Source organism: Pseudonaja textilis, chromosome 2 (assembly GCF_049901715.1).
Source record: "Pseudonaja textilis isolate UNSWEBS1 chromosome 2, rPseTex1.2, whole genome shotgun sequence".
NCBI lineage: Eukaryota > Metazoa > Chordata > Lepidosauria > Squamata > Elapidae > Pseudonaja > Pseudonaja textilis.
In genome coordinates this window covers 128,876,514-128,889,907 of record NC_141991.1, presented here as the reverse complement: position 1 = coordinate 128,889,907, position 13,394 = coordinate 128,876,514, and the positions used below count along the sequence as shown (strand labels likewise).

At 37.2% G+C, this 13,394-nt stretch overlaps 1 protein-coding gene across 1 annotated transcript; it reads left to right on the top strand.

Annotated features, from left to right (window-relative positions):
• Positions 1–265: 265 nt before the first annotated feature.
• NABP2 (nucleic acid binding protein 2) lies at positions 266–12,489 on the top strand. Its single transcript, XM_026717462.2, has 8 exons — positions 266–380; positions 713–807; positions 2,264–2,368; positions 3,588–3,726; positions 5,104–5,175; positions 7,084–7,165; positions 9,142–9,205; positions 10,807–12,489. Exons 3-8 carry the CDS (start codon positions 2,290–2,292, stop codon positions 11,001–11,003), a joined length of 633 nt encoding a protein of 210 aa, XP_026573247.1. The 5' UTR covers positions 266–380; positions 713–807; positions 2,264–2,289; the 3' UTR covers positions 11,004–12,489.
• The last annotated feature ends 905 nt before the right edge of the window (positions 12,490–13,394 follow it).

The following is a 13,394-nucleotide window of genomic DNA, read 5'->3' as shown; positions in this document are numbered from 1 at the left end:
TCAACAGTTGAGCTACTCCACGCATTTGATAAAGCGACCTGCAGTTTATGAAACCCCATGCCTTGCAATAAAGCCTGTTAAAAAGATGTTCCAGGCTCTTATTTTTGGGCTACCCTAGCCAATCGCGGATTTCCCCCCTACAATGTCTACAGTTGTTGGTACTGTCACTTTAATGCTTTATCAGCTTGCAATTGGCTGGAAGATTGGAACATTCCTGCATGTCGAAGGATTGTCTTGTGCTGTGATTGGCTGGGCTTGACGCTGCAGGATACTTCCTGGAATGTCTGCAAGTGGACGTTCATATCTGGCTGTTTCACTGGAAAAGTGGTGATGGGGACTTTCTTTTATGCAAGATGTAATTAATAGCCATGAGATTGTAGGTGAGAAGAATGTGCGATTTCGGAAGACTGTTGCTTTGGACACAGCACAAAAATATATGGGCATGTTTACAGGGCCAGCAGAATCCATGTTCAGTAGGAACGACTCTGCTCACTAGCATACTGACTAAGTTGTTCTATTGAACTTTTTAACTGTTTCATTTAATTGTATTATTACAATGCAAGCATATTATTTAGGAGCAATAGTACATCTGCTTCATACGGAGAGGAATCCCATAGCAAAGAACTGCTAGAAGATGTAATTTGATCAGGATGAGGATAAATGATTCCCTAAGAAACAATAGAAAGTACTTCATTTGTTTTTCTTTTCACAGTGGAATGAAACCTCTGACCAGATCAAGGATGCCACACAACCTCCCTTGAAACTGGCTTTCTACATGTGCTGAAAAATTATTAAGTTTTGTTCGAAGTAGGTATTGTAACAATGATCAGGGGGAGCTAAAAGCCGATAAAACTGCATTACAAGCTTTTATAAAATACCAGAATGAGCTCATAATTTGAAAAGAAAAAAAAAGAAAGAAAAATTCGGCAACAGCAGTTTAAACATGGATGGAATTTGGGAGTGGATATGGGGGAGGGGAGGGTATATTTTATAGTCATCCTTTTAGAGACTTGGATTGATTACACTCAAGATTGTACTGGAGAGACTAATTTTCTTTATAATTTCCCAAGAAGTGTCAGAAAGCTTCTGCCCTCTTAGCAATAGGGAAACAAGGAATCTATAAAAGAATGTGATTTTATGTACACATTCTAAAGTTATAATCACTAAAAGCTTTTACATTGGCAGGGGATGACAGTGTTATATGTCTTTTGTGGCGAGTTGATTAAAACTACAGTTATTTTCTGTGTATCTTACAGGAATTGTGTGTAAAACATTTGCAATTGAAATCCCTACCAAGGAAGTTTCTCATAAATTTATAGATGTGTGTTTTATGATCAGGGAAATTAAGGTGTGCTTAGAATAGAAGGTGTCTGAGCCTGGGGATGGTGTACAGAATTTCTAGTAATATTCTGCTTCTTTCTTGATAGACAAATATTGTAGAAATTGATTTCTTGCATATGTACTTTAACTTCACGTTGCTGTTGTTTTTATTTTGGATTTTTCAAATTAGGTCGCTGGTTTGGATAATATTGGTTGGGTTTATATATTGAGCCATAATTTGCTTACCAAACCACAGTTGATTGGATTCACACAACATACTAAGAAAAAAAAATAAAATTATGTCTTAATGTGCTATTTCAATCCAACCCTTATATGTTAAAATGTAGGGTTTGTTTTAAACCCTACATTCTTCCTTCTACAATTACTTGCAAGAAGTTGATACTATTTGCCCAACTTCATGTGATTCTGACAAACTGGAAAAGCTTCCGCAAACGAAAGCTATATGGAATCACAAGGCACTTGCAGAACAATACTTTATATTTGTTTTAAACATCATAGGCTAATATGTCAGCTATTCAAGAGAGAAAGTGAACAACTTTTAAACAGAAAGATGCTTCTAAAAGTACAGGTGTGAGGATGTCTGCACATTACTGTATTTTACAAGTATCTCTTTGTTTAAAAGTGAGTCTTGTTCACTTTCTCTCTTGGTATGGGGCACAAAATATATCAACTTCTTGCAAGTAATCATAGCAGAAGGAAGAATGTGATAATGGGAGGAATAAACTTAACTTACACATCTTGTATATCTATAAAGACATAGATTATAAAATCTTACATGTTTAGACATGGGCTGTGTTTTATATCAGTAGAAGAGTACATAAGTAATATCTTCAAGATTAAAGTAGAATAGTTGTCTCCTACAATCAGCAATTTCTTTTTTGTTCTATCTATGAATATAAGACTACTTAAAATTATTTGCCAGGTACTGGAAATCAGAAGCCATTTAACATGACAACAGAAACATTGGTGAAGGATATTAAACCAGGCATGAAAAATCTAAATCTTATATTCATTGTGCTGGAAACAGGTAAGTCACATGGAAGAGAAGACAGGTTTATTTTTCTAAAATCACTATATAAGCAGTTGGGAGACCAAGCTACATGCTTATTTCACTAGAATGCTTAAATTCTGGATAAAGTATTTTACTAAAGTATTTTTTGTAATTGCTTTGTATTGATTTCCTTTCCCTCATTGATTAATTAATTGCTGTCTTATTCCAAAAAATGTTGGTTATTGACCAGATTTTTTAAAAAATCATTTAAAACAAAATTGAATTTTTTAATCAAAGATACTTCATATAAATGGACAGAATTACTAATGTTTTAATGTTCAAAATAGCATTAATGAACGTAAAACATACCAAACAAAGTACATTGAATTATTTTCATGATACAAAAAAAGTACATATTTTTGAGCAGTGCCAAAATCTCCACTAAAGTATTATTTATAATGTTAAAAAAGAAGAAAAAACAACATCCTTAAGAATAATATACATAAGTATTTAATTTCTGACTTCCCCCTTTGTACTCCAAACAATTTGTAGTACTTATTGGCTTCTAAGTTTAAAAAGTTTATTACAGGAGTCTTCAAACTTGACAGCTTTAAGACTTGTGGACTTCAGCTCCCAAAATTCCTCATCCAGTCATGGTAGCTCAGGAATTCTGGCAGTTGAAGTCCACAAGTCTTAAACTTGCCAATTTTGAAGACCCTTGGTTTACTATCTATTACCTTCTAGGGAACTCAATGGTATCTACTTACAGTACACCTAAGTGGTTTTAAAACTGCAGTCTTATATGAGGGGGAAAGTAATACAGGTCTTGTTTAATGATCATTCATTCAGTGACTGTTCAAATTTATGACAGAACTCGCTTAAGGATAGCTACAAGGAATGCCACTATATGATCGCATCACTTAGTGATGGAAATTCTGGTCCCAATTATCCTTGTTAAGAAAGGACTACCTGTATGGCATGATTACCACTGCTGATCATGAAAACGTTCCTATGATGTGGAGAAGTAGACTGAACTCTCAGCAAAAGCAGTAATGTTGAGATAATCTAAATGATTTACTTCTAATTTTACACACACACACACACACTCCGTATTTAAACTTCTGGGCTTAAAGGAATCTGCAGGTGAAGGTGGGATGTATTTGGAGTGAAGTAGTGACTGATAAAAACCTCTCCTTCACTCATGGAAACAGATCCTTGCAATTGTCTTGAATTGTGGTTCTTGTTCTATCACTAGGCCGGGTGACCAAGACCAAGGATGGTCATGAAGTACGGACCTGTAAAGTAGCTGACAAAACAGGCAGCATAAACATCTCTGTATGGGATGATGTTGGAAATCTAATCCAGCCGGGCGATATCATCCGACTCACCAAAGGGTATGGGGGATTTTTCCAAGAGAGAACAGCTTGGGAGAAGCTGAGGGAGGACGTGTTATTTTTGAGGCTGTGGCTAAACCCTACGTCAAGAGTGCAGCAAGAATGACTTGGCTGTTCTGTGGAAAGTGCTCAAATCACTTCATACAAATTAGTTATTTAATGTGTTTCACCACTTTTCTAAATTTTGTTAGGAAAGTTTAAGGCAGTGGAGGGGGGAATCTGAAACTTCTAGATGAAGCTGAATTAATACCTTTCAACAATCCTCATCATTGGCCATGCAGTCTTGGGCTACCAGATGTTTTAGACCCAGCAGAATAAGCTTTCATCAACCCTAATTTAAAAACTGTCTATAATTCTTGGGATCAGTCTAATCTGCAACATTTAACCTAATTCTTAGATTTGTACATATTTTATTCTGCAAATGTACATATTTTTAAGGTTCATTTTCGTCTTATTTACACAAAGGCAGACTGAAGCTTTATGCATTGCCATTGGTCATAATTTAGTTTGCTTAATTTTGGCTTAGCATGTGGAGTTGACCCCAACTATTGTGGTTTATAAACTATGATTTATGGCTCAGTATGTAATTTGAATCCACCCAAATTTGCTTACTCGGTAGATGATAGTAAACCAAACACAGACATTATGAATCTGCTTATTAAAAGTGGTGTACAGGTAGTCTACTTTAAATGACTACAATTGGGACTGGCAACAGTTGTTAAGAGAAGCAGTTGCTAAATGAAACTATTGCTGTGATCTTATGATCTTACTTCAATCCTCTGGTTTAGAGACCTACAAGGGTTGCAAATGTGAGAGTTGGTTGTAAAGTTTTTCATCACTGTTATAACACTGAACAATTGCTAAATGAGACAGTCACTAAACAAGAACTACCTGTATACAAGCAGAGCATCCTGTAAGATTGCTCTGACCATTTTTGATGTTCTGTACAAATATGAATGAACATGCTAGCAGACACCCAACACACTAATATGTTTGCCATACTCTGCAGTCAGCCCAATTAACTAAACACTTTTTGTTCATTTCCAATAATTGGAGCAAATCTAGAAAACTTAAAAGCATGATCCCGTACATGGCTCCTTGAAAGTAAGTTTTTTTTAATTCAAGGGTACTCTATTGAAGTAAGTCTGTTGAATTCAAGGTATTACTGGTTTCAATGAGATTTAAGAACATGTAATCTCTTTTGCACCTATTAGCATTTTTGAGTAGAAGGTTGGTTTATTTCAGTGAAGGACAAACAAGCATTATATAGATTGTATATTGGTAGAGCTTCATGCGATGCAACAGAAAGACAGCTTTATTTTTGAGCAAAACTAGCAATTGTGTGCTGCTTTTTAATTATGAGTTTTTCTTTATCAGGTACTCATCGATTTTCAAAGGCTGCTTGACACTGTACACTGGACGTGGAGGAGATCTGCAGAAAGTTGGAGAGTAAGTTTATTTCAGTGGTTCTTCCTAGGATGAGGGGATGGTTATTAGGTGGATATTTTTCCAATTTTGTGCAAAGACAGATTTTTGCTAAAGAATAGTTCTGCCCTAGAAGATGTAAAGTATCTGAAACCATGGAAGACATCTTCTTTTGCTTCGTTATCATATTTCTGGTTACATTTAACAATCCATCTGTCATGAAGAAATCACTGCATGATTCACAGCTCAAATGTTATGCCACCACTTCTTAATTCAGTAGGATAAATGTTCCCACCTTATGGTGAAATTAATTTACATTTCATTTTGAATCGAGATAAATTTTATGTTTCTTCTTACAGTGAACCTCTAGTTTTCCCAGTAATATTTCACTGAGAAATTACCTACTGAATTATTACAGTTATTTGTGCTGATAAAGATTTGTCATGATGATTTTTATTAAACTGCTTATGTATTGCCATGCATTACCACTGTTTTATGTATTTATGTATTTTTACCATGTGTTGCCACTGTTAGATCACTTTATAGAGCTATAGGGGTTCACTATCCTTAGGCTAATAAGACATGCTTTGGGGGAAAAATGTAGTGAACAAGGACAAGGAATAATATTAAGTATGTGCAGGTCGAAGAGGAGAAAGTAATTCAGAATGCATGGGGTGATCATGTAACTCCTTTTGAAAATTTATTTTATTTTAATCCTGCCTTTATTATCTTTTTAAATAATTAAGGCAGCGAACATATCTAATACACCTTCCTCATATTTTCCCCACAACAGCAATCCTACAAGGTGAGTTGGACTGAGAGAGAGTGACTGGCCCAAAGTCACTCAGCCAGCTTTTTATGCCTAAAGCAGGATTAGAACTCATAGTCTCCCAGTTTCTAGCTTGGTGCCTTAACCAGTAGACCAAACTGGCTCTTTCATTTCCTAAAAATTCAATTCCATGAATCTTTTCTGGGATTGTACAGATATTGCCTCACATTCCTTGAAAAGATGTGTCTGATTTAAGGAACTGCTAGCAGGTGCTATGTGCATCCTCTAATTCACTTGACCTTTCCCCCTTTAAAGCTGGATCTTTGAACATCTCAAAGAGTGTTACATAGTGCTCAATTTTAATGTTAGAATGATCTTGATGTATTTATTCCACTAATCATGGGTTGATCTTAAATGTCCAGATAAAACAAGTTTTCCCAAGTGTAGAAGGTCAAATAAAGCTGATGGTTGATGCATTTCCTAGTTGATGTCTGAGACAGAGCTACCCCACCCACCCACCCACCCCGCCTCCTTTGTTCTGCAACAGGAACTCACTGTATCTATCTCTGGATTTCTTTCATTTACAAACAATATGAACATTAACACCAGATTCATAGTGTTGCCATTGTTGGCTGGTCAAGTTTTAATTTCAATAGCTTGAGTTAATATTTTCCCGCCTTTATTCTTTCTACCCACCTCCCTTTAAAGCCTATTGTTTGGAAAAGCAGAGCTTTTAAAAGTTTGTATTTGCCAGAGAAAAGTTAAAGGTAGTTTGATTGTTTTGCATGGCTATTCCATCTTGCTGCCCTAGAGGGGAGAAAAGGGACATTCTAGCACCTGCTTGTGTAGGAGGGGGCAGCAGTCTTCAGTTTATCTTCAAAGGAAGCTTAGCTATAACCCTTAGAGTACCAGATGGATTTCCATTCCACTCATAATTTCTCATTTTGTTTCCATTCTTCTGTCTAACTTTTTTTTTTCTTTTGTTCTCAAGTCACTTTGATTGTAAGACTCGGGGCTTCTTTTTCAAATGAGCTATAAGCCACTGTAGGACATATTGCAGTTTCATTACGACAGGACAATATGTATTATTGGAGAGAAGGAATTAAAAAGAATAAAGAAAAAAAATCATCAGTTGAATGACAATTGCATCTTCTGCTCTCTAGGTTTTGTATGGTTTATTCAGAAGTGCCAAATTTCAGTGAGCCAAATCCTGACTATGTTGTCCAGCAGTCACAAAACAAAAATGTAAGTATAAGAATTGCCTTAGTTTGATTGTTCTTAGTGACTTATGTGACTCAGAAATAGCGTAGGTTGGACATAAGCTTGGTCAATGAAAATTTAAACCTTTAAAATGTAACTATGAATGATACATAGAGTAATAGATTGCTTCTGCATGTGTGTGTGTGTGTGTTTATATGTTCAGAAGCAATCTATTACTCTATGTATCATTCATAGTTACATTTTAAAGGTTTAAATTTTCATTGACCAAGCTTATGTCCAAACCTACGCTATACGTGTATACATACGTGTGTGTGTGTATTAAGGAAATTAAGAAAAATCCAAGGACCTTTGTCTGAACTGATGTTGAGGTGTGAAATAAATGCTTAATGATGGATTTTATAAGTCTAAGAACCATTCCTTGCCCAATCACATCATGACTGGTACTTTTCTTGCCATTTCTTTTTGCTGAAGCAGAATCCTTTAAAAATATGTCTCTTGTGATAACCATCTCCTGTGGCATTTCTTTTCTTTAAAATCCCGGGCTTGTTTTAGATTTTGTAGAAGCCAGGTTTTACGTGTGCCTATCAAGAGAAAGTTTCAGCAGGTGGCAGCATTGGCCCAACTTGGACTCAGAAGCTAAACTAAAGGAGACTGGCTTATTACATGGATAGGACGCCAACAACCAATATTGGAAATATTGATTGAGCCAGGAAGTTGGAAAACAAAAAAAAATTATTAAAAAAGGAATGTGAAAGACCTCTTTAGTTCTGTTGACAGTGACATATACAGTATATGGTTGCCTCCATAAAGTGCTCAGAAGTCAATCTCAACTGAGGGAGCTTACACAACTTAATTACACAATCTAATGCAGGACAAGTGAGCCTGATGTTTTGGGCTTCACCCTCTGCTAGTCCCAACCAAGGTGATTACTGGTCAGGGATTGTATAGATTCAGATCATCTAGAGCAAGGGTGTCAAACTGGCAGCCTGCAGGCCGGATGCGTCATACACAGGCCACACCCACCCCAGCTCCGCGAATGGGGGAAATGTTGCAAAATGTCACGTGACCGCAATGTGAGGTGGCGAGTTTGACACCCGTGATCTAGAGAAATGACTGCAGAAGATGTTATGGATCTCAAGTGTCAGGCAAGACCAGGGATGCAAGCCTCACTCCTTTTATGTGCAAGCAATGGATGTGGTAGCCATTAAAAAGAATCACGGCTTTGGTTATCTAATTACACCAGCCACATTGAAGAAATTGACTCTTCTCGTGGACACCCCAATCTGGGAAGCCTATCTTGGCTTTCCTTTCAGAAAAAAAGGGATAATTTTTATTACTTTTCAGGTCTGTAAACTGAGAGAGTTCTTGCAGGTTTAAGAGCCACTTCAATGAAATGTGAAGGGATAAGCAGAAGCTGAGAGGTTCTCCTACATGGTTTTTAAAAGAATGGTGTTGTGGTTAATGCACTGGATTGCACAGAGAGAACCTGAATTGAAGTCCATCCTCAGTCATGCAGACTCACCAGGTGGATTTATATTCAGTTTCAGCCAAACATGCCTCACTGAGTCATGGGAACAAAATCCCCATATTTCCAGCCTTGAGTTTCCTGAGAAAATATGAGAATCGAATCTAATAAATAATGATACAAAAATCTCAGGATACACTGATTTGGCAAATTTATTGGATGCCTGAATGCCTCTAACTCAACAGTAGTAGGACTTTAAATGGGAGCAAATTTACTGGCTAGTTGGCTGGATTTATCTCACAGAAATATTTTCCAGATAACATCTTAACAGATAATATCATGCTAGCCAGATCTTGTTCCTTTGTTGTGGAAGAGGTTTTTGTTTTGTATTTTAGTATAGTTTATGCCTCCTATTTTTTCCCACATTTAGAAATTCTGGGCGGAGAGTTGGATTTGTTTCCTCCCTGTCCTCTAAGGCTTTTAAATCTAGAATTTCTGCATGGGTTAAAATAATTGTTTTGGTTCTATCTTATAGACACCAAATGACAATGCAGCCCCTACAGCCTCCCAAACTACACCAGGACCTTCTACATCAACAGGTAATATACCTGGATTCAAGCTAGTGAGAGGAAGGTTTGCTCTTGCCTTAATGACATTCTGACCATCTGATTTATAGGTTTATAAATATAGAGTGGGCTAATTTATTGGCTGGCTAGTACATAAACATGTATCTGGACTTGCATATAATATTGCATCATAAGGATCTTTTGATGCTTCTGCGCATTCATTTTGATCGGTTTGCACACATTAATTATGATTTATTTGATTTTAGCTTAATGTTACATGGAGGTAGTCCTTGACTTACAATCATAATTGAGTCCAAGATTTTGGTTGCTAAACTGAGTTGTGAGTTATGCCTCATTTTATGACCCTTTTTGTGACTGTTGTTAAGCAAATCACTACACTTGTTAAGTGAATCATGCAGCCTTTAAGCAAATCTAGCTTCCCCCATTGACTTTGCTTGTCAGAAGCCAGCTGGGGAGATGGTGATTACATTATCCTGGGACAACGCAACTGTCATAAATCCATGCCAGTTGCCAAGCCCCTGAATCTTGATTGCATGACCATGAGGATGCTGTAATAGTTGTGTGTAAATGTTCATAAATCACCTTTTTTAGTGCTGTTGTACCCTCGAACAGTCACTAAATGAATGACTGTAAATTGAGGACTACCTGTATTAATTTAGATACTGTGGTTTATAAACCATGATTTGTGACAATGTTACACGGGAATAAAATTAGTGCTTTGTATGGTCAACAAGCTGTACATCAATGCACTAGTCAAGAGGCCACATGAGTCCTCCTAGCATCTCAGGATTTAGTAGCCGAGAAGCCAGTCTTCATTGGAACAATATTTATGTGGGGATTTGAAAGTAAGGGTGGAGAAGGGAGCGGGAGGCCTCCAACCTTCATTTCTCCCAAACCCCACAAAAGTGAATTGAAACGGGGCCCTTAAAAGATGGGTATGATTCTTGGCTGTGGGGACTTTTTTCAGTGGTAGAAATGGAGCACTTTACCCTCATGAAACTTCCTGTGCCCATTCCCCCCTTCCATTATTCTCTCTCCTTGGAAGACTCAGAAAAATGAGCGCAAGGGCACTGGGATAATCCCTGGGAGCTTTCAGCTGCTCAGTGGAGTAAATTGCTGCCCCTGAGAAGGTTCCCTGTCCCTGCTTAGTGTGATGTCAATCTCAACTTCTGGGTCAGTCTCTGTTTGACTGGCAGGAGACGTACAGAGCAGTGGCCTAGAGGCCATGGTCTCATTGCCTGGTGACTTTCTGCAGACTTGTAAATGTTCCTCCTTGGAGAATCATATGCCAGAGGATCTAGCATTTGTACTCTAACCAAAGAAATGAAATCCAGGTCCAAAATCAAGTTGCCACAATCCAGAAACCAACAACCAAATATGTCCCCCATTGGCTTCTCTACCTTTTCACCTATTTTGGGGGGAGGAGGGGGGAATCATTTTTCTTGCTCATACTCCTCTGAGGGTCCTTGTCTGAGAACTCAGTACAGGATTTTATATGGAGGGACAAATCTTTCACACTAACTCTGGTTTTCAAGATTACACTCAATTTTGTAGCTTTGTTGATCTTGTTTCACTTGTATCTTTCTATGTTCCTTCATGTGATTTGGCTTCAGCTGCAGAGAACCAGAATGGCAATGGGTTGATCCCCTCTGGTGGTGCTGTGCATCAACCCAGCATCTCCACCCATCCTACCACCAGTCGCATCACTAGGAGTCAACCCAACCATCAAGGTGGAAGCTCATCAAGCATAGGGTCCTCCTCAAACCCAGTCAGCAATGGCAAAGAGACAAGGAGAAGTAGCAAAAGATAGCAGGAGCTGTAGGTTCAAGAAAGTTTTGCCTCTACTGCCTGCAATACTGCTTTGTGCCTCCTTCTGAGGCAAAACAGCTGCTGCTGAGGAGAAGTCATGGATACACTAGCCTGAAGTAGAGACTATGGGAACAACATAACATTTAACCACTGAAATGTATTTTTAACATGGGGTGTTGTGATTGGGTGAGAGATAACAGTCTTCAGTGTTTCTACTGAAAGGTTCAACTTGCCTTTTAGGAATCCTCAAATATTGTAAATTGCACTCGTTTTTTGCTGGAAATCAATAACAATTAACCTGCCATCTGTTTACCTGATAGTATTTTGTTCCTGTCCATTATCTTCCCAGAGAATAAGCTCCTGTAAGTTGGGCGTGAGTTTTGTACTTACTTTTTTAAATCTATGAATTGGAATGAATATGATTCATAACTTCTCAAGGAAGTGCAGAGTTGGGCAACGAGAACCGATGCCATGTTTTCCCAAACAACCTTAGGACTGGCCAATAACAGAGCCTTGTCATGTCCAAGAACCCTGGCAGCACAATGGTTAGAATGCAGTATTGCAGGCTAACTCTGCTCACAGTCTGGAGTTCGATCCTGATGGGCTCAAAGTTGACTCAGCCTTCCATCCTTCCAAGGTCAGTAAAATGAGGACCCAGATTGTTGGGTATACTGATATATACATCATATACTGATGTTGTAAACCTCTCAGAGAGTGCTGTGAAGTCTAAGCACTATTGCTATTGCTACAGCTATTTCTCCAAAAGTGACACTATCATTTACAGCAAGCTTTAGAGAGGTTTCTGAAAACAACATGGTAAAAGTACAGCAAAACTGACAAGAAATTAATCTTTGTTTAAAGTCCTAGCTTTTAATTATTATGAAAATTAATGGTTTTTAAACATTATTCAGATACAGATATTCGCTACTATTGAAAACATTGATTATTGTGCGGAGATATTGAATTTTTTTACATTCCAGTAGAAGATAGAATAATAGGGTTGGAAGAGACCTTGGAGGTCTTCTAGTCCGCTCAAGCAGGAAATCGTATATCAGAGGCTGTTTAGATTGAGCTTCCTGACTACAGTCACTGCTCCTATTTTGGGTCTTCATGCATACACAGTCAAGTGAAAGATCATGTCTGTTTATCTTTGAACTAGAAGACCTATGCAAACTAAAAAAAAAAGCCAGTCAGAATCTTCTGACATTGTAAAAGTGTTATGGGGCATTTGTCATGTATATTTTAATTTAATATCTCTTTCCCATATGCATAATTAGAAAACATAAGGGACTATCCTAAGCCAAAGTTCTGTAAAGCTTGCAGGAAGCTATGTATATGTTGTCCGATTCTCACTTATTTGAAGAAGTATGAACAACAGCCTTCATCACAAACAGATCTAAACATTTTAAAAGGAAGAGGGAGGTCTTTACCCTGAATCAATTGCCAAAGTTACAACCATTTTAATGCCAATAAAACATCAAAAGAAATGTCTTACTTTTTGCTTGTAATTATGAATGAATGCAGCTGCTTAAACATTTAAATATGTTTTGAAATGCTTTGTTATATAGTTGTTTGGCTCCTGCCCCACCTTTCTGCTCTTTTCCATTGTTGCCCTTTCCAAAATAATTGCTTGGATTAATTCTTAAAAGAACTTTCTTGTTTACAGTGGTGTGGTTATTGAATGTACTAAATGAACAATAACATCTATGAATATTTGGGGAATAAATTTTAACCTTATCCTTTAAACATCTCCATGAAGTTAGATAACTCAAGATAAATAACATGAGTCAGATGTAGTCTGTGTTTTTGTTTGTAGGTAGCTCCCTTGGTATCATGCGAAGAATGGAGACATTGGGAATTAAATAATATTATCTATCAGATAATAATGATGCCATTTTACCGGAATTGTTTTCCTCTCCTCTCACAGTTTGAAATACCAGATTGGAGTTTCATTTTCAGATGAAAATATATTGTGAAGGTGGTCTGAAGAAAAGCCATGATTTGGTTATTGGAAAAGTAATTAAAATATAAATGTAAGATTATTACTAGTAAATGAAAAGCTTCAACTTGAGAATTTTGCATGGCCATTGAACAACTGGAAGATCAAGCACAGATTTATGAATTATTTATTTGGGGTAAGAGATTGTTTTAACTATTACCGAACTTTGAAATTGGGAGAGCGGCAGTATAATTTTTGGTAAGTTAATACTTAAAAGTACTTCCCCATTTTTCTTTGAGCTGGAAGAAACAGCAAGCTGTAGAAATATGGAATATTTTAGGGTTTCAGCATAGTTATCCGTACTAGGATATTGTCCTGTGCGCCCATTCTTGTAAAAAGTAATTGCCTTATCTGCAGAAAAGTGCTATAAACTTAACACCTACAGATGTATAT